The sequence below is a fragment of the Sapajus apella genome, unplaced genomic scaffold, assembly GCF_009761245.1.
Source record: "Sapajus apella isolate SASKATOON/1434 unplaced genomic scaffold, GSC_monkey_1.0 scaffold18, whole genome shotgun sequence".
In the NCBI taxonomy this organism is placed as follows: Eukaryota; Metazoa; Chordata; class Mammalia; order Primates; family Cebidae; genus Sapajus; species Sapajus apella.
Genome location: NW_022436958.1, coordinates 1767551 through 1790893, shown reverse-complemented (window position 1 = coordinate 1790893; position 23343 = coordinate 1767551). Strand labels below are relative to the sequence as shown.

General features: G+C 33.8%; 1 protein-coding gene across 2 annotated transcripts in view; it reads right to left on the bottom strand.

The window, feature by feature from the left end:
* Positions 1-23343, bottom strand: part of THSD7B (thrombospondin type 1 domain containing 7B) — an 835144-nt gene that overhangs the window by 197058 nt on the left and 614743 nt on the right. For both annotated transcript variants that reach the window (XM_032286329.1, XM_032286330.1), the window contains exon 15: positions 8335-8513. In XM_032286329.1, the coding sequence (XP_032142220.1) occupies positions 8335-8513 (179 nt within the window). The remainder of the gene's footprint in view (positions 1-8334; positions 8514-23343) is intronic.

Sequence of the window (23343 nt, the reverse complement as noted above, 5' to 3'; positions counted from 1 at the left end):
CCAGCTAATTTTTGTATTTTTAGTAGAGATGGGATTTCATCATGTTGGCCAGGCTGGTCTTGAACTCCTGACATCAAGTGATCTGCCTGCCTCGGCCTTGAAAAGTGTTGGGATTACAGGCTTGAGTCACTGCACCTGGTCTTTCTATTTGAATCTTAAGTCATGTAGAAAAAATAAAATCACATTTTAACAAATATTTTTTCTGCAGGAAATGTGACAATATATAGGTCACTTGCGTTCTGCTACTTTATATTAATAATGGAATAAAGCTTGAAAAAAATCTAAAGAATGGGAGACTTACCATGCAATTTAGAATCTTACTCTCAAATGGTCTTAAGAAAATTATTTTCTTTAGATTTGAAAAAAAAAAAAAAAGATATTGTATTCCATCAGTGTGGATTCAATTTTTTAACTAGTATAAGGGGTCTTTAAAAGGTTCTTGGAAAATATACATGGTGAAAAAAGTACACATAGATTTCAAAATTTTTTGCACCAAAATAATCTCATATTAACTTTTTATAACATGTCTGGACAGGATCTAGTTTGATGCACTAAGAAAGATAAGATATCAGTTTGAAAAGAGTCCCTATCAGAGCAACATGAATTCTGCTAAAACTAGAGCAAGAACAAATATCAAATTTATGGGGAAGCTTGGGTACAAGAATGGTGTAATCATTGATCTTTATGAAAAGTTTATGGAGACAATGTCCAAAATAAATTAGCAATTTACAAAAGTATAACTCAATTTAAGAAGGGGTTAGACAATGTTGAAGATGAAACCTACAGGGGTAGACCATCCACATCAATTTTTGAGGAAAAAGTTTTGTCTTGTGAGTGCCTGAATTGAAGGTGACTGATGATTAACAGCAAAACAATAGCCAACACTATAGATGTCTCAACTGGTACAGCTTATACAACTCTGACTGAAAAAAAAAAATAAACTTGAGCAAACTTTCCACTTAATGGGTGCCAAAACTGTTGCATCCACATCAGCTGCAGACAAAAGCAGAGCTATAATGAAAATTTTAAAAAGTGGGATCCAGATGCCTGCTGTATTTTTTCAAAGAATTGTAACAGGAGATGAAACATGGCTTCATCAGTACTATCCTGAAGACAAAGCACAATCAAAGCAATGGCTACCAAGAGGAAGAAGCTGTCTAGTCAAAGTAAAAGCAGACCAGTCAAAGGGAGATATCATAACAATATTTTTCAGAATACTCTATGCGTTTGGCTTGTTGACTTTCTGGAGGTTCAAAGAATGATCACATCCACTTATTGTTAGAGTGTTTTGAGAAAGCTGATAAAACTTTAGCAGAAAGATCCCTAGGAAACCGTCATCAGAGTTTTCTTCTTTACCACAACAATGCTCCTCCTTATTCCTATCATCAAAGAGCAATTTTGTGAATGTTTTCAGAAATTATTGGGCATCCACTTATGGTCCTGATTTGGTTCCTCTAACTTCTTTTTTTGTTTCCTAATCTTTAAAAATATTGAAAGGGAGCCCGTTTTTCTTTAGCTAATAATGTGAAAATTGATTGATTGTATTGACATTGTTAAATTCTCAGAGCCCTCAGTTATTTAAGTGTGGACTAAATGGATAGTATCATCGCTTACAGAAGTGTGTTGACCTGGATGGAGCTTATGTCGAAAAATAAAATTTATTTTTTTATCTGTTAATTCCATTTTTCCACAACCTTTTTAAAGTCCTCTGTACATTTAGTAAAACATTTACACACACAGTTAAAGTCAGATCCTTATTCCTTCAATACCTGAAAGGAGGGGAGAGCTTTTCATTCTTTATTTAAAGCTTAAATGACAGACTGATTCAGAAAAATTTGAAAAGCAGGTTATAATGTTTTTCTAGAAAAGTACTTGAGAACTTCTACTTGAAGCACTTGGTTAAGGAGACTGTTTTGCAAAGTTGCAAACAGATGATTTAATTTTCCTGTTGAAGCTAATGTTATCTAATATTTCAGGGCTTTAGGAGCTAAGGGACTAAGGATAATATGAGATCTGGGAGGACAGTAAAAGACTTCCAATGGCAAAATTTGACAATATTTGCCAGCTTCACAATTTTATAGCTGTCTCCAGCCAACCCTGACGACCCTGCCCAAGGGCAGCCTTAGGGACATTTGCCAAGCCAGCCTATAAGAGAACATTCTAGAGGTACATAGCAAATATCTTGAAGAACAGCTAAAAGTGAGTTTGGATGCATGCAGAGTACCAAACCCAGTATTAAAAACATATAGTAAAATATAACACTAAGTGGGCAACAGATACAGGAAAATTGCTTCTCATGATTGATTCTGACAGCTCCCAAGAATAATGATCAAAGTTTCAAAAGATTTAACAAGCCTGAGGGGTAGTACTTTGCAATGATCTATAATAGGGTGTGTGTGGATACAAATGCTGGGGGAGAGGAATCTCTTGAGGAGAAAAAACAATTTTTCTTGAAAATGGCGACAGGGTAAGAACAGAAAAGAAAAATTGCCTGTCCTCTGAGCTCCATTCAGCTCAATTAGTGCAAAGCAACAACTTGAAAGCACAGAGTCAGGGTTAGCTGACCGGCATAAAGGACACAAAAGGAAGAACACCAGCTTATATAAGGCATTTTATGCCACATCCAAGGTAGGGTGCATACCTGGGCTTTGAGATTATTACTATGTCAGAGAGAGGTAAAATGTTTTAGGTGTTTCACCTTCTAAATTAAATCCTCCCAAATAACTCTGGGAATAAATCAGCCGTTAATTATATGGCATGCAATGTTTCATATTTAAAACGAGTTCTATCCAAGGTAAAAAAAAAAACAACCTCCCCTCCACACATAAGAACAGCACACCTGAATGTTCAGTTATGGATCAGTTTGGACTGCCTTTCATATGAATACCCAGGAAAAAGACTCCTTGCTCCAGTAAAGTCTGGGGCTCCTGCCAAAGTTCTAAGTCCAAAGTGAGCAGCAGACTGCCAGGAATGATTAGGTCTAGGTCAGGATCAGAGAGTTGGGCTGGTTGAAAGGATGCAAGAGGCCAAGACTGATTAAACCAAATTAAATCTGAAGCATAGCCATATATTTCTGGCTAAATAAATATTGTAATAGAATGACAGTTATCTTATTTTTACATTCTAACATGCTGCTAGTATAGTTAATAAAGCAGTATCAAAATGAGCATAAGCTATTCCTCCATAGAAACTTTCTCACCCCAAAGTCATCTTCATCCTAAAATATACTTGTATATCTTTGGAAACAAGAAATTCTTAAACACACCATTACCCTGCTATGAAAAATAAAATTTATTACATTATTCAATTCCAAATTTAGAACACCTCTCTTTGGGGAGAATACACACCTTTAAAATAGCAATTGTTTCTAGAAAACACACATATTTAATTTATATTCTTTCATTCAGTTACAAACATAATAAAAATGTTTTCAAAATGCATTTAAATAGCATGTACTTATAAAAACTACAGGTAATTAATCTTGATATAAAATTTTTATTCAGACAAACTGAACACAGTGCTTTGCAATTAATAAACAAAATACAGCTTTCTGGAACTCCCTTGGTTTCAACTGTGTGAAGAACTCATAAAGGGAAATGTAAGTCCAATGGGGATTTAATGTCCTCATACCTTATCTTCTATTAGGCAACATTTTAAAAATATGTATCCAAAAATATATAGTGCAAGTACACTTAAATCCACTTAACACATTATAGATTGTGAAAAATTAAAATGTATTATATATTTTAGTATGCAAAGCAGAGTCAAGGGCATTAGCTAACTGACCTGATAACGCAATAAACTATTTAGAAGATATTTTATGCCTTGATAAGAGCTTTGGACAAGCTGAATGCTCAAAGTATTTAGCATCACAAATAGGCTTAGCAGAAAGCTACTCAAGTATTTCTGTCATTTAGGCACTTCTAGAGAAAGAGCTATCATGGTGATAGGTTTTGGTTTAAAAAGAAGGCTTTTTATGAAAGATGATAAATATTGATTTCACTAACAGATTCAGACCAATTTATGAGGAGCTTGTGTACATAATAGCAACCTTTCCATTTATATTGCTGTGTTACATTGTAATGGGGAATGAAATACCCAAGATGTTCCAAGAAAATCTTGAAATACTCCTTGGGCAATAATAATTTGGAGATTGTGATCTCTTTCCTCTAGAAGGACTCACATTTTTGGGAATTCTAATGACAAATCACAGCATAAGAGACCAAAGTTGTAATATATTTGTTCATTTCTGTGGACCTAGGCACCACTTGTCCAGAGAGAAGGCTACTTTTCATATAAGGCTTCCAGTGAATACAATTTGACAACCCACAAGATAATGTACAGGGGCCGAAATGAGTTGCAAATGCTGAAAGACAGCCCATGCCCTCAAAAAGACCTCATATTCTAAAGAGAAGCAGTGGAAAATGAATAAGTATATACAGGTATACTGACATTTACATAAAAACAAACATACATGAAAATTCAATATTTTTATGAAGAGGATGTTAGGCTCAATCTGACACATAATGTATCCTCCTCATGCTCATATACTAAAAATGTGTTCCTCTCTTAATGTTATAATTTGGTTATTTTTTTTAAAGCTCTTACTTATGAGTAAAAATGCAATAGGGGATTAATCTGCTTCCAAAAATAGGAAAGTAAATTGAAAACTAAAACAAATTGGACAGGAGATGAATAACCTAAAGCTAGCAGTAAAATGAACTTTATAAAAAAGCCTCAGTCAGTGTAACTAAATATGCCTAGCTTAGAGAAACAAATAGTGGCCTCCTCTAAAGAATTGCCATAAATAACAGAAGCTGGGGAATATTTTTTAAAAATGAAAATTGCTGACAACCCAATTTATTGTCAGATGAATTAAGAAAATATGAATAACTTCAAACACAGCTCTCTATACAGTATAAGACATACATGGGATTCTACTACACATAAGAACGAATATATAATGAAGTCACCACAGAGATCTTTCCACAAATACACTTATACATAGATAGATAGACAGACAGATACATACATACATACATACATACATAGACAGACAGAGAGATAGAAAGAATGGCTCTGAAGAGGATTTCTTTTAAATTTGGGATTTTTCACTATGTCATTTGCCCTTGCCATTCAAAGACTTATGAGTGAAAGAGAGGACTTATTATTTATTGTCCTGATCAACTAACTTATGATAAGATATAAAGTATGTGTGGAGAAAAGGGATTACTTATACCCAATTGGTACAAATGTAAATTAGTAAAGTCATTACGGAAAATTATATGGCAGTTCCTCAAAAAACTTAAAAATAGAATTATATGACCTAGCAATCCTATTTCTGGGCATTTACTCCAAAAATTTGAAGTCAGTATGTTGAAGAAATGTCTATACTCCGATAATCATTATAACACTATTCACAACAGCCAAATTATGGAATCCACCTGTTACATCAACAGATGCGTGGATAAAGAAAATGGGATACTATTTAATCTTAAAAAGAAAGAAACCCTGTCATTTGAGACAACATAGATAAAACTGGAAACCTTATGGTAAGTAAAATAAGCCAGGCACAAAAGGAAAAATACTGCATGTTTTCATTTACATGTGGAATCTGAAACTATCAGGTTCATAGAAACAGAGTAGAATGGTAGTTAACAGAGGCTGGAAGTGGAGGGAAGAGGAGATGATACTCAAAGAGCACAAAAACTCAGACAGGAGAAACAAATTTTATTTTTAATTGAAATATATGGCATAGCATGGCAAATGTAGTTAATAGTGTATTGTACACTTCAAAATTGCTAAGAAAGTAAGTTTCAAATGTTCTTAGCAGAGAAAAAAAGTATTTGAGGTAATTGACATGCTAACTAGCCTGACTTAATTATTTCATACTGTATTCATAAATTAAACATCATTTTGTAGCCCCCAAATTGTCAATTTACAATAAATAATTTTTTTAACATATAAAGTATGGATTGGGGTGAAATTCTTAATTCAGCCACATACATGTTTGATATATGAAATCTCTTTGGAACAAAATAAAAGCCAAACTAAATTCTATTTCTGATCATTAAAACTCAGGATTAACTTCTGAACATCAAAAAAAAACCAGTATCTTTGGAAGGCTGCAATTGCCTTCTGGAACTCAAAAGTTAGATATACCCTCTACAGACAGACCTACCTTCACTTATTGAATTTAATTATTCTTGAACTTAGATTTAATTTCTAGCTTGTACTACTTCCCAAATGTAGAAGTGCTATATCTTAATGAATTGTTTAGAACAAGTTTCCTTTAAGTCACAACATGCACCCAAATACTGGAGTGTCATCCCTTCTTAAACTGAGTTACTCTTATCTTATTCTTACTCTCAAACGTTATAGACATGTATCTATACATTTGCCTTCACATACTGAGAATAAAGTCTTAAAGTCAGAGTTCAAATAAAGTCCTATTATTCCCTTGATAATTTCCTAGTTCATAAAATTAGCACATTAAAATGAGTGTTTAACACTAGCATTATAAAGACTTAGCTTTCATTGATGGTTTTGAGGAAAATATAAAAAGAATTAACATACATTATTTATAACTATAAGTGCATAGTAGTCCTTTTCCGTTTTAAATGCCCAGAAAATTCCCCATGGATGGGCAAATAGCCTTTATGCAGAGTATTTCCCTAAAAGTCTCCCTCCTGACCATAAGCCTGTATTATTTCTTTCTTCGTCAGGCTTATTTCTTCAGACTATCTCTGCTTTCATTATTTCCCTCCTGTTTTCATTAATCATATTTTACTCCTCCTTTCACCAAAATCTCATGAGGCTTTTTTCAACCTTTATGTTGATTTTATAATCCTCTGCTTTGTTTTTCCTAAAAGGTACATATCTTCTTTAAGAGAATAAACTATAGTCATTATTTTACCACATAACCTTTAAAGTCAAGACCAGTATAATAACTATGCTCTGCCTTAGAACTTAAACACATCTTGTTGAAATAATTTTTTTTTTAATTTCAGTGAGTTATATGTCTTTTATAAAACCTTAAGAAAACATTAGCTAGAGAGAATGGTCTTCAATTGACACATGATATTCAAGTCTAAGCAGTACTTGATATGTTATTAAAATTAATTGAGAAAAGACATATGAAATTTTCCTTACATTAAACAATACGTATAGAGTCTAAATGGAATTGAGAGGATAGAAATCATACACTAGAATTAGTAATAGAAGCATGTGTAGCTATTCTGTGAAGTTTCCCAGTTACAGAGGATCTACCTACTCATATAGACACACTTTACCTGTCTAAAAATTAAAAAAAAAAATTTTAAGCAAAATAATCTTGTACTCCACCTAGTCAATTGGTTAATGAAATATCAGTCTTAATCTAATCATCAGTATGCAATCACGGGAGAAATTTGAGTTCTTTATTGTAATTCTTAATGAAATCATAGACTCTGTTACATGTACAAAGCCAACTGAAATACTCTAATCAACTTGGATTGCTTAGGATGGCAATTTCATTAGCCATGTATATGGAAAGGGATCTATCATGGTTTTATTTATGAAAATATCTATTATTTTTGAGAAAACAGGTAGAGAAATAGTTCAAAAGAGACTTATAGAGTTGTGGAAGATTTGGCAAGATTGAGAATGAAAAACATTAGGATAAAGTGTTAGGTGAAAGAAAAACAGAACATTTTTGGAGCTGATGGATAAGACCACTAATCATATTGCCATGAAATAATTGATACTCTCCCAACATTATTACTTATATTTAAATATATATTTATATATATATATATAATATATACATATATAGCCAACTTTTAAAATATCAAATTATAGCTTAAGATCATTTAAAAATCAATTAGATTTGATTTTGTAAATATTATTACTGCTAAGAATACCAAGTTTGTCTCAGCATTATCCAAAGGTGGGCAAAGCTTCAATTACTAATTTTGTTATTTTAATTTTTGCCCTCTTAATCCTTCTTCTGAGATTGTGATAACTTTTTTTTTTTTTTTAAGTTTGTTACTTTTACATTTAATACACATTATTCCACTTTACTTACATGTTTTAAAAGATTATTTGCACATATGATTGTGGGCTTACAATCCTTCTAATAGCAAAAGTTGTATAATTGTTTACTACTGAGAAAACTATACATGGAGTCAAAGCAGAAACACAGCAGTAACTTTTAGTTTGCTTATTTTTCTAAACAAGTTTAGATGTGATAACTTTTTATAAGCTCCTGGTAATAAGAGAATGACTACAATTTCAATGGGAAATAATTATGAGGATAGCTTTTTTAGCTTTTTACTGTTGTTTCATGCACTTTACCTGATTCTTGAGATCCAGTTTGGGACATGGTCGTCCTCCATTGTAAGGTTTTTCTTTGAGCCATTTGGATCGAATTCTCACTCCAATTCCACAAGACGAACTGCAAGGCCCCCAACTAGACCAATCGCTTAACTTGCAATCAAATGGGCAGGGAACAACACATTTTTCTTGAATATAACCTGACAGAAAAAGATTTAAGAGAAGAGAGGAAGATCTGATTAAAATGTACTGATCAAATTCACTTTCTATTTCCATGATCACAGTTTGGATTTTTCAACAATATTGCTCTAGTAGGTTCAATAAGTTTGTACTCAGATAAACAGACCAAAGTTTTAAGAAATATATAAATATGACATCTGCATTCAAATTTGTGACATTTTGTTTACTTTGTAGGCAATTTTGAGATGAAAGGAACAGGAAAAAGTACACAGTTCTGGTTTCTGGTAAGAAGGAATGAAGTAGCTCAGGGCTAAAAATGGTGCCACCTCCCCGCCCTGGGCCTTGTGTTTCCCATCCTGTAATTCCTATGATTCATTGTTTAGAACAAGGATCATAAAAGAGTCCATTTCTCCTTAAAGGTCTATGATCTGCAAGGCTGTCACTTAAAAAGATGTTGATTCTATAATGTGACTTGGGGATGGGAAGAGGACAGACAGTGGACCATAGATTAGGAAGAGTCGAATATTATTGAAATAAAACAGTGGAAGAATAGCAAAAGGTTGTATAATGGGATATTGCACTGAAATCAAGAGATGTGGGTTGAAGTACAGCCTCTAGAAGTTCTAGCTCTATTTGGCTTTGCTTTGTGTCTTCAGCCCACTTCTTGTTATAGTCTTTCTCTGGATAATCTGACTGTTTTAACTATCACCTCTAATAATTACTACCAAATACATACTTCCAGTACAGATCTCACCACTAAATTCTATACCACCTACCCTCTAATTTGATGCCCAATTTACTGAAATTTCAACATGTCTAAAACTGAGGCCATCAATTTCCTAAAAAGTTTGACTTCTCTTGTATTCCTGTCCCAATAAACTGCAAAATCATTTGATCTTATATCCTGTTGTACATGCCTGTATAATCTCTTCTGCTTAGTGTGGGAAGGAACTGTGAGTGTGACAGAATGTCCTTCCCATTAATAGGTTATGGCATATGACAAAGGGGAAGGCAATTTGCAGATATGATTAATATGCCATATCAGTTAATCAGTTTGACATATACTGGGTGAGCTTGGGTTAACTAGGTGAAAATCCTTTAAGAGGGACTTTTGTGTAGAGAGAGAGATTCTCCTGCTGGCCTTGAAAAGAAAATAGCCATGCAATGAAATGCTGATGGTGTGGTCACATGGCAGGAAACTACAAGCAGCCTCTAGGACCTGAGGGCAGCCCCTTGCTGTAAGTGAGCAGGAACACAGGGCCTTCAGACCCACAGCTACATGGAGATAAATTCTGCAAAAAAACATGAGGGAGTTCAGAAGAAGAGCTTTCCCCAGCCAAGCCTCTGCTAAGATCTCAACCCTAGCCCACACCTTGATTTTAACCAAGTGAAACCCTTAAGCACAGAATCCAGAGAAGCTGTGCCTGAACTTCTGACCCATGTAAACTGTGAGATAATAAAGGTTGTTTTGAGAAGTGAAGTGTGTGATTTTTTTTTTTTTTTTTGAGATGGAGTCTCCCTCTGTTGCCCAGGCTGGAGTGCAGTGGTTCAATCTCAGCTCACTGCAACCTCTGCCTGCCAGGTTCAAGCAAGATCTCCTGCCTCAGCTTCCCGAGTAACTCAGTCTACTGGTGTGTGCCAGCTAATTTTTATATTTTTAGTAGAGAAGGAGTTTCACCATGTTGGTCAGGATAGTCTTGATCTCTTGACCTCATGATCTACCTGCCTCGGCCGCCCAAAGTGCTGGGATTACAGGCATGAGCCACTGCACCTGGCCATCTGTGGTAGTTTTTTACGCAACAATTAAACAACTATCCAAAATAAATATCTCCATTTATTTTAGCCCCTCCTCCAGCATTCTACACAAGCTTTATTATGTGCCATAAATCCTTATATTGAAACAAAAAATAGGTCCCCTATTCTACAACTCCTTTGTCGATCCCTAGTTCAAGATCTCACCATTTGACCCGGAATACTGCCATATTCTCTCCACAAGTCTGCCTTTCTTTTTTTTAATTGTTCTGTTTTGGTATCTGTCAATTACTCTGAGGGAAAAAATATGATTTTGAAAAATACAAAATAACTTTTATTTCTCCTTTTTTTGAAACCTTTGCTAATTCCCCATTGCCTTTAAAATAAAATGCCAACACACTTTAAAAAAAAAAAAAAAAAAAAAAAACCATTCTTTATGAAAGGCTTTAAACAATGGTTTTCAACCTTGTCTATAAAATATAAGTCCATTTCCCAGGATGAACCATAGACCAATTCTACCTGAATCTCAGAGGATGGGACCCAGGGAAGGGTAGTTTTTAAATACACTCTGGTGATTCCAGTGTACTGTGAAGGCTGAGCACGGCCTACCAAACTTACTGCTCCTCCCATCCTCCCATCTCTTCTGTCTTAAATTCTATCTACACAGACTACTCCATCTTCTCCAATAACAGTTATGCCTTTGCTCATGCAAAAATGAGTTATTTTCCTAATCATCTTAGCCTCCCTGGTTCATTACTTTAACCACTCTCTTGCCAGTTTGGTTGATGTCTCGTCCCCAGTGTTCTGCCATCCCAGCCTGGAAAACTTCAGACTGAGATTGGTCCAACTGTCTTCCTTCTCTGGTCTTAAAACAGGGCTGCCAAGCAGAGATGAAGAAAATGCTGATATTACACTGGAGACACTTTAATAAGTACTCTATCTTCAACCTATTTCTCACACTGCTTGGTTGTTCTTTTGAGTTTTCTTCTCACTGATTCCACAGATAGCTCTTTCAAACCTCCACCTATTTTTAAACTTCTAAGAACCTCATATCTTCCTTCATAGAAAAAAAAATAGCAAGAAATAGATGAGACTCCTTCAGTTTCCTATGGATGTGTTGGGATGCATTCCCATATTTTTTTCTTCATTCTTCATATTAACATGAAAAAAGCATCCATTTGCCTATATAAGAAATATTCTTCATTTCTAGCTGCTTTCTCCCCTGGTCTACAGGCTCTTTTAGAACCTTGTTTCCTTGATTATTTTTCCCTCTCTCTCTGTCTTTCTCAATTTTATATTTCAGATTAATAGTAGAATGACTTTAAATTCCTCCAATAATAGTCCATTGAGAGAGAGAATGCACTAAAATCTGAGTCATCAGAAAAGACCCTTCTGGAGTTGAAAAAAAATGCTCCAATAGATACTGTTAAAAGCCTAATTCTCAAACATAATTTTAATTTTACAGTCATTTCTAAGGAGTTTTGATTACTAATTCACTATTAGATACCTGGTAAAGCAATAATGGATTAAAAAGAAGTCACATTATTAATTTTACAGAGAAACTGAGTCACAAAACGCTTTCATTTGCTTCCAAATAAAAGAGGAAAACTAGAAATTAGGTGGGATTAAGTCTCATGGCATGCATATTTCACATATGCAAATCTGAGATTCCAGGAGCTTTCAGATAAATAAGCTTTAAATGTTTGAATGTCTATATAGACCCTATTTTAAAGCAGATTTTGAAGTAGATGGCCTTATAATTGACTAAGATTTTAAATTATTCTCATCTACACTTGAATATTGAAGGATTTTAATTAGCAAGCCTGTAGCAATACTTTTTTTTTCTTTCCCTATGATAAGAAGTAAACCCAGAGGATCTCTATGAAAGTCAAGGTTATAAATTCAATGAGTATAAAATAATTTTGAAATTCAACAGGACTAAGCAACAGTGACATTTATTTTTCAGGAAAATTATTTTCATGCCAGAGTATACCCCAAAGGAAAATTCATAGTGAGGAATATTAATACTTACATATTCTTACGCCTATCTCATATTTGAAAGGATTAGTTTTACTCACAGACTTAATACTTACAGTTTTTGACAAGAGAATATGATCAAATGTGACTGTGTACAAGGTTAACCTGCCACATAAAAATTCTAATTTCTAAGTATAGAAGTCCCACTAATGTTTAAAAAACTCATTTCCATAAACTAAAACACAGAATCTCTGTTCCCATCTACATAATATTTCACTAGCAACACTCATACATCTAAACCTAATTGCTACCAAAAAAGCAGTTTTTCTACCAAAAAGTGTTTTACACTATGGTTTATATACAGAATACATTGCTTGGACCATCTTATTACTTGGTCAAGAGATACTTTAGTGTTCTATTTTAGTTATCAGCATGCATAAGGAATTAGGCATGAAGTAGTCATTACAGAATTATCAGTAGAGCATACACCACACTGTGTAATTTTGTAAACTATATTCATTACACATAGTAGATGCTCAAAAAATATCCTATTGCGGATAAAGATGGACTGAATTGGATTCATTAACATTATTTCTATCATGAATAGGGTTCATTAACATTATTTCTACCATGTTACAACCAGTGGTGTTTGTTTAATGATCTACCAAATAGACTTGAAGCCGAGGGACCTGGAATGAAATGACTTTTCAGTCTTTATTTCTAATCCCTAAAGTTGGAAACCTTTGACTTAGAATAATGAATGTATGTGTAAGCACAGTTCTCTGAATAAGGTGGTCTTATTAATACAACCTCTTCCCAGAATTATTACCTCGTGCATTTTTTCCCTTCATCAGTCAAGCACAAACACATTTTTCTCTCATTAAGATCTAGTTTTGAAGGATATAAAAATAGGAAATACTGATTATATTAATCCTGAGAAAATAACCTACATTAATTTACTTATATTTTCCTGCTATATAAAGTAATAGCCAACATCTCACTGGACAGCCTGTTTTCTATTTACTGACACTGTGCTCAAATAATGAAACACAATATCAAAAAGGAAACAGGTTTTTTGTTTGTTTGTTTGTTTTTCTGAACAAGCTAAGATCTGGGAGAATCTTGTGAGCTAAAATGATACCATGTTGTCATTTTCTCAATATTTAAAAATCTGCTGTTTTTCATTGATTTAATATTTTTCCCTTTTTCCTTTTTAACTTTTATGGATACATAATAGTTGTAGATATTTATGAGGTACATGTGATATTTTGATATAAGCATACAATGTGTAATGATCAAATCAGGGTAACTGGGATATCCATCACCTCAAACATATATCTTTTCTTTGTGTTGGGAACATTACAATTCTTCTCTTCTACTTATTTTGAAATATACAATAATTATTGTTATCTATAGTTGTCCTATTGTGCTATTCAACACTAGAACTCATTCCTTCTCTCTAACTATATTTTTGTACCCATTAACCAACCTGTCTTTCTTTCTCCCTCGCTATTACCCTTTCCAGCCTCTGGAACCACCATTCTCTTCACTGCTTCCATGAGATCCATAATTTTTCAAATATCCCACATATGAGTGAGACCACACACTATTTGTCTATGTCTGGCTTATTTCACATAACATAATCTCCTCTATTTCCATTCATATTGTTGCAAATGATGGGATGTCAACTTTATTCTCTTTATGGACAAATAATATTCCATTGTGTATATACATATTTTCTTCAGCCAGCCATCTGTTGATGGGCACTTAGGTTTATTCCATACCGTGGCTTTTGTGATTATTGCTGCAATAAACATTGTAGTGCAGATACTTCTGTATCTTAATTCCCTTTCTTTTGGATACATATCCAGCAGTTAAACTGCTGAATCATATGGTAGTTCTATTTTTAGTCTTTTGAGAAATCTCCATACTGTTTTTCATAGTGGCTATACTAATTTGCATTACTACCAACCATGTATGAGTATTTCTTCTTTTTTCACATCCTCACTAGAGTTTGTTAGTTTCTTCCTTTTTGATAATGATCATTTTAACTGGGGTGATATAGTATCTCATTGTGGTTTTGGTTTGCATTTCTCATAATGATTAGTAGTGTTGAACATTTTTTCATATATCTGCTGGCCATTTGTATGTCTTCTTTTAAGAAATGTCTGTTCAGATGTTTTGCCTGTTTTTCAATTGGATTATTTTGTTTTCTGCTATTGAATTGGAGTTCCTTATATATTCTAGTTATAAATCCCTTATTGAATGAATAGTTTGCAAATATTTTCTCTCATTCTGTAGGTTGACTCTTCATTTTGTTGAGTGTTTCCTTTACTGTGAAGAAACTTTTTAGCTTGATGTGATCCCATTTGTTCATTTTTGCCTTGGTTGCTTATGCTTTTGAGGTCTCACTCAAGAAAATTTGGAACAGACCAATGTCCTGGAGCATTTTCACAAAGTTTTCTTTTAGTAATTTTATAGTTTCAGGTCTTATATTTAAGTCTTTAATCCATTTTGATTTGATGTTTGTAAATAGTGAGGGATAGAGGTCTAGTTTCATTCTTCTGCATGTGGATATCCAGTTTTCTATTTATATATTTTAGTATTATTAGAATATAATTGTTTTTCTATTTATCTAGTATAAAGTGTACTATAGTTAAAAGTATACAATGACTTAAATCAGATTGGTTTAAACAGCATATTTGTTTGGAAAAGGTAGAGAAAAAATCACGAAACATATGTTAAACTTAGTCCAGGAAAGACAATTTGAGAAGTTAGATCAGTACTTTGCCATTGTTATGAAGAGAAGAACTGACAGTGTTAAACATTTACTTAAAATCTCAATCCAGCAACATGTGAAAATGTAGATTAAATGCAATAGAGTTACCAGCTTGCCTTGTTGAATCTATACTTTTTCTTGGAAATACCACTCATGAAAAGCAGTTGCATGCTCTCATAAAGATGCTTCCAAACTTGTTTAGGTCTCTGTTAGGCCTGTGAGATGATAGTTGAAAAGTGCCTAGGTTATTATCTCTTCTTTTTAAAATTCTGAATTATTGAGAGATGGTTTTGAATTACTGTCTACTAGTAGAAAATATTTTCCTGAGCTTTATAAAACTCTATCAGCATAGACAAAATAATGTTAAATATTATATATGATGCTAATTTATTGCAAACAAAATATCTCATTTGGACCCACAATGTGATAAGGTAACTGAAATGTAGCTGATTTTAGAAGTCATACAATGTTCAAACAATTAATTGACAAAAGAAGTTTTACTTCATTCCTTAAAACCCAATTTTTTTGTAGCACAATAACTTATTAAATTACATCCATCAGGAAAATAATTTCGGTGTCAGTCAGTTTCCTTAATTAAAATATAATTCACCAATTCACTGGTGTACTGTATTTTGGATGTAGATGAGTTATTCAAGGTCATCTAGGAAAAGGCTTCATTTTGTAGTCAGAAGTAGAAAGGGAACGCAAACCCAGACTTGGTTGAGATAGTTCACTATCAAGTAGAAAAGAAAAAAAAAAAATCATTACTATGGCCCAGGATCTTCTCTTTAGTAAAGGATTGACAAGATAGAGAATTCACCCTGCCATTCAGCTAATTAATTCATACTTGGGAAGAGATAATTCTTAGAAATGAGAAAAGAAATGTGGTATGTAATCAACCACATATATTGTATGATACAAATAACATATAACAATTCTATGACAAATTGAGATAATATGAATAGATTATGGTTTTAATTTTCTAAGGCATTCTTGTAAAAAGTATTTATCATGGTACACATAGGTTTTTGGTGACTGGCTTGACTTGGTTCACTTGCTACAACTAAATGTATCAGTGTAAACTTAAGCAGCCAAATCATATAAAAAACTGATCTTTGAAACTGAATAGTCCAGGCAATTTAATCACAATGGTATCTCCAGTTGTTCTTATAGGCAGAGTTTCCAAAATTAACTCCCTTGTGCCAGGTTCCTCCAGGCAGAGAAAATATATTTTTTTTCTTAGATGATATCGAGGATATTAGAGACAAATGGAAGACTAGACACAGAACAATCTGAACTGTTCAATTAGGACTGTACATAGGTTAGCTATTTTTCTCACTACTGCAAATAAACGCTGTTAAAATTAAAGTGACTGCATGCTTTAATCACATAGTAAACTTGACATTTTCAGTACAATGAAGACACACAGATTGTGGATAACCTGATATTACTGAGTAATTCTTAGAGCTGTGGCTCCAAGGGCCTATATGAAGTCTTTTCATTTCATCTTCTTGCCTTGAGAGAATTTCACCTTAAACTACACCGTACTGTCTGTACTTCACATTTTCTCATTTATGAAAGCTGATTTCTGAGCATATCTTGTATTCATCAGGCTATTCCCCAGATATTTCAGGTTCTGTTCCTGGACACTTTACCACACTTTGAAGTTTGGTGTGATCCTATAATTTGTTTTAGCCAATAAAACGTAAGCAGAAGTGAAGTGTGTCACCTCTAGGTGGAAGCTTTAAGTGATACAGCATAATTTGCCATGCTCTTTCTTTCCCTATGCCACAAGAACCAGCAATATTCTAGGTAGCGCTGCTCAGTCAGCCCAGATCCTGGAGTGATGAGGACTTGGAGCAGAGTCTCCAGCCAACCCAAGATGGGCATGAATAGTGAGAGACCCTGTGGCTTTCAATCATCGAGGTTTTAAAGCAGTTCTGTGTTGTTTGTTTCTGTAACATTACTGATCCCATCCTGATGGATCAACATTGGCACAAAAAAAGCATCTTCAGAAGAAGTAGTAAAGAGCATAGTGAAACAAATATTTAGAATATTTTGAGAATCTGTATATAGTGTCCTGAGAAATTACAATTAAGCCATATCGGCAGTTAACACAGTTCGAACGGCAGCAATATCAAATGAGGATGTGACTTTGCAAAAAGTGGAGCTTATATATATATTTCAGGAAAATGTATAATTTATTATTTTAAAAAGGACTTACAATATGGATTATAAATCAAAGTCTAACCTTATGTGATCTGGGATAAAATATTAAATCGTCATAGTTCAATTTTCTTCTGTGAAAATAAAAATGTTACATTACTTCTTTCTAATTCCTTATAATGCTGCAAGGGTCGAAAAATTTAAGAATTAGAATTCTGTGGAAAAAAATTAATATATGATGCAAGTGACATACTAACATTTTGCCACTAATAAAAGTTATATAGCAAAGTAAAAATGTTCTTTCATTATTATGTTTTTGGGGCAAGTGATTGTGAAAAAAATATAATTCTGTAAAGATACTTTAGCAGAAAAATTATAGGGTAATGCTTTTCAAATTTGGGTGCCTTTTCTCATTCCAGCTCATTTCCATGTAAATTAAAGACTAGGATAACATTGACAAAATGAGAGATTCTGTTTTGGGTCAGTAAATCAATTGTTGTTTCATTCCATGTCTGTCTTTCCAAGTCTGCTGCCACCAACCAAGGCCGATACTCAATATATATCTCTCACTTGAACTATCATGATGGCCCCTTAACTGGGCTCCAGTTTTCCAATTTCTTTCTTCTAATCCATTCCATGTCTGACCAACTGCAATATTAATATCCCCAAAGCACAACTCTACATATGTCATGGCCTAACCTAAAATAAATAACCTTCACAGTGTAGCAGAAATTTGATAAATAGACTGGCATGTGGAAGGCAATCTAGGCAGGGGAGAAACCACAAATTAGATTAAGAAGATGAGCATGAACCCCAAATGTTTATAAATCAAATATCCTGTCCAATAATTTTTGTTTGAGAAGAAGTATAAATTTGGCTAGGGTGGTGTGGGACCATAGCAGGAGGTTATACTGGGGAGGCTCAGAAAATTGATTAAGAATTCTGATATAAATTTGATTGCGCTGTTGAACTGAAGAAGAGACAGCATGAGATCAGAGCACCTGGTTAAGAGACAATTTGAAAATTCTGAAGGGGCAAATGCTTTGTTCTTAGGCTAAAAGACCACTAAATGCAATTAAATATGATATGTATGTTGTTAGAGAACAATATAACTAAACATGATAAGATATTACTTATAATTAACTATTTGTGACATGTAGACATGGCTAATATACTATCTAAATGGAAATGACTACATTCAAAATGACAATAAATCTGCTCTTTAAATAGCAGCTTGATTTCCCAACTGTGCAGACAGGTCTGATACAACAAATCCTAACCATCAGCAATCACCAGTTTATGAGTGGATAGATGTCTCTATGTGACTCAGGGGATTCAGAAATATATAAACTTAGAAAGAAAGTATTTCTCTTCTCTTGGCTTTATCTCCCAGGGTCCCTAAAGGAACTCTGACCTGAATCCAGCCAATATATTGGACCAGAACAGTTGATTTACCTATTGCCTACCTGCTTAATTATTTATTTATATATTTGTATATTTATTATGAGAATAGGAGTGCAAAATTGGGAGATTGCCATGAAATAAACATTTCTGACTTCCCTTGAAAATGCGATGATCTGGGAACACCTGGGTTCTCATTCCAGCATAGCAACAATTGGCTGAAATTGAATAGCAGGGCCTCTTCAGATGAAATGTGCCATTACAGTACTCTACAGTCTCTAAACTCGGGACTTCTTTACCAATGGAAACAAGGCCAAAACTTACTCACATGTCCAATTTTTTTAAAAAAGGGAAGGTGAGGCTGCAGTTATTGGACAAGAAGTTGGATGATACAGAGGTCCACCTGTCCAGGCTCACCCTGCTCATCATATGAAGGGATCTAGAAAGAGTTGAGTTGGAAACTTTTTCTAGTGAAAAATCTTCAAAATGAGCAAGACTCTATGCTGCCAGTCAATGTTAGAGCAGGTATGTGCGCTCTGGAAATCATATAATGAAAAAGGCATTCTTTAAAATTTAAAAAAGAAAGCAAAATTATGAATGCAAATTTAGGTACAAGGATTTGGAAGAGGATTATGATAAAGTTTCTTTTATCTAATGAAGTTTAAGATTCATTAGGTGGACTGACTTCTACTGCTATCAGTATTCTATTTATTACTACACCAGCATTCAAACATAATTTCTAACGGTGGCAACAAGACATATCATGAATACCTAGAACATGAATATCTAGAAATAGATAGATGGAAGCATTCTTTATTCAGAGCCTAGCTCCTCCAAAGAACTCTGTGGAACAGAAGAAAGTTCATAATGTAATAAACTGTCTGCACAGCAAGCTTCAGAGATGAGAATCCATTTTTCTATTTGCTGGACTGTGGGATCATCCAGACAATGATTTGTAATCAGGAACAATGAAACAAGTTATTATAAATTCTGATTTATAATCAGAATATGGATTACATGACAAAAAAATTTACCTCCAAAAGTTTTCATTTGCCAAAGAACTGTACCTTTCACAGAGCTAATGCAGAAATCAATGTACTAGAATGAATTCACAGTACATTAACTCCTTGCAAGTTACTATAAAAACCTTTGAACTATCACCAAGGTGTAAAATTAAATACAACTTCTAGTTTTGATTTATACAGCTCTCTGGTAATGCAGAATTTATTCCATTACCAATAATTTTGTTTCCTAATGGATTGTGCATTATCTAATCCAGAGATTTATATTTAGGCTTCTGTTATCTGCAACTGACAGATATCTTAAGATTTTATTTAATGATATACCTTGGGTGAAGGAATAAAAGAAGAAATAAAAGAAGTCAAGGCATTTAAATTTATTTATTTAAAATTAATTTTGTTTTTTAAAAAATTTAAGTAGCCATAAATCTTGTAATTATACTAATAAAAGTGTCAAGAGATGGTGGATAATCCTAATTCACACAAAGAGAGGGCCTTTGAGAGCAGAAAAAAAAAAGCATCAAAAGCAACCAAACTATCCCTCTGAAGAAAAAGCAAAAAGCAACAGAAAAAGGGAGTTTGCTCTTTTTCTAAAATTGTTGTAACAAATTAGCTGAAACTTGGTAGCTTAAAACAAGAAAAAATTATTTTCTCATTGCTCTCTCATATAGTTAATTCATTGTGGAACATTCTAGAAGCCTGATGTTATAGTATCAGCAGGGCTGTGCTCCTTCTAAAGTTTATAAAAGAAAATCCTTGCCCCTTCCAGTTTCTGGTGGCTCCTGGTGTTCCCATGTTGTGGCAGTATTCTTCTAATTTCTGCCTTCATCTTCTCGTGGTTGTTTCCCTTTTGTATCTCTATCTCAAATCTCTTTCTCTTTTCTCTTGCAAGGACGCTAATCATTTGTTTTTCAGCCTACCCTAAACTTAAGGTGATCTCATCTCAAGTTCCTTAACTTAATTACATCTGCAAAGAGTATTTGCAAGTAAGTACATAGGCACAGGTATTAGGGAATAGAACTTCAGCATATCTTTTGTGGGGACAAAATTCAACCTACTTAAGAGAGGAGTGAAGGTTATAATAAAGAAGAGAATGTAACACATGGACAAGAGTGCAGCCTTAGACACCAAGCTGTCCTTGTCATATCCCACTTCAACATGAGCTCCCTAAATCCTCTAAGCTTCAATGATATCAACCATCACAGGGATCATTGCAGGTCAATTCCAGCCTCTGCCTCTTTTTGTAAATACAGTTTTGTTGGGACAGAGGCATACCCATTTGCTTCCGCATTGCCTATGGCTGCTTTCACACTGCAACAGCAGAGGTGACTAGTAACAGAGACAGTAAAGCTGATACAGTTGAAAATACATACTGTCTAGACCTTTATAGAAAATGCTATAAAATTGGGTTAATAGCAGTACCCACTGCATAAGATTATTATGAGGATCAAATGAGAACATTAAACAGTATTGATCACACAGTGAGCACTCAGTAGGTGATAATTTGCTGTTTCTATTAGAAAGGCATAGAGTCATGGTGGATAACAGCATGGGCTTAGAAATTATTAAGACCTAAGTTCAAAATCAACCAGGACACTTACTACTTGTGGTGTTACTTTGTGCCTGTCATTGAACCTCTCCAATCTTCAATTTTTTATCTGTAAAGTGGAGGTAATTGTTACATCTGCTTCGAATTGCTCTGTAGATCAGAAGGTATGGAACAGGAGATTAGCCATTTCTGCTACTAGTATTATTCTCTAACAAAGAGAATATAACCTCTTCAGTGTATGAGATGGGAGTGGGAGTTGGGAAGACAGTTTTATTTTGAGGAATCCCATATTTCAAAGGATCAAATATCTCAAGTCTTTCCCAAAATGATGTTTTTCCTCAAAGTCAAAACATCTCAGCATGCAGAAAAGGGTAGAGAACTCATGTGAATTTTTATCTATTTCTTGGTCAAACAAATAGAAGAGGTAAAGATTAACATTTGGTATACAGCAATCCATAGTTCCCTACTAATTAAAGCAGAATTATTTAAACTATTGAACATAGAGCCTGAAGGCTGGCATCGATGGGAATGAAATTATAAAACCTTAAATAAAAGCAGTTACATTAAAATCTTTATCATGTTATCCACCCTGATCAATTAGGTTCCTCTTCCTATGTTCCTTCCATTGCTCCTATATTAAAGTCTGAGCTCTTCGAAATGACTCACAGGGACTTCTGTAATCTGTTGCTTTCATGTCTCTTCTTGCTTTAAAGGTGCATGAAATTCTGTAACTTCACAATGCTCAACAGCTGGTAATAACTTTGTCAAGTGAAGATATGATTCAGGATGTGTTGAAGACAGCTTCCTTTGTTTTGCCTCCTGTTCTTCACAATCATCTTAGCTTTATAGGAATTTCTCTACAATCATCATCCCCTTAGACATGAACTTGGATCAGTGAGGACACAGGCAAGACCACCTCCTTATGCTAACTGTTTAGACAATGACAGTAATGCATGAGGGGAGTGGGAGACAATGTGATTAGTAAGGATTTTCAATTGATAAGATTTCATAAGCTGCCAAATCAGAGCTCATGCTGCTGAGGCTATGGCTATGTATATTTGAAGTATAGCTCTGATCCAGGAAAGTGCTGGATTATTTCATCTTGGGTTAGAATGTACTTTGCATTCATCTTTCTAGTATCTCAAAAGATGATTCAGGGGAAAAAAAGATGAGATAAAATCTTCAAGTGTTATTCAAGAAAAGTGAGATACTGCAGAACCACCTATGGTATTTTAGTGCACAAATTTTTGTTTTGCTGCTATTGGAAATAATTAGGTAAAACTAACCTATACCTAGGTGTATGCAAAATTAAGTGATACAATACACAAGCCACTCAGGTAGAAATTTGGCTTTGGCTTTGATTTCACATCTGAAATTCAAAATCTGGGGGCTCGTCAACAGTACAATTCTAAATGTAGAGATATGAGAAATGGGAAGCAAACAGAGAAAAGAACTGGAGAAAGAAAACATTTTCGCCATTCAAAGGCTACCAACTAAATTATGCTATTTTGGTATAATTTTCTTTTCTTGTTATTGTTCTTATTTTTATGGTTTGTTTGTAAATTATATTTATACTATTTTACTGGCCATCTGGTGATCATACTGCAGCACAAGAGGCTGTTATAAGACTGTTCATGACAGTATCAGTGGAATGGCCAAAAATTGAATGAAGGCTCACTAATTTATCACTAATAGGAAATAAATGTAAAATGCTAAATAGATGCAAAAGATAGAATACCATGCACTGCTCCCCAAATAATAAACTAACCTACATGCAGCAGCAGGAATAGAGGCAGTTAATATACAGAATATTAATATACACTCTGGAACCAAATTGTGTATATGATAAAACAGGCACTGATATTCTTAGTTGTGTGTTCTTGTGAAAATTCTTTAACCTATCTGTTCCTTGATTTCCTTATCTGTAACGCAAGAATAAAAATAACATCTGATACTATTGATATAATAATAAATTAGTTAATAAAGAGAGCACTTAGAGAAAGACATAGCATATTTTAAGTGCTCAATAAATGTTACTTAACATTATCTATCGGAAATAAACAAGATGATTATGTATATCATAAATATAAATTAAAACACAAGCTAAATAATTATATATATTTATATGTATATATCACGAATATGTATACATTAATATAAACAGACGGAGGGTGGATTGGAAGGTTATAAATTAAATATGAGGGAAG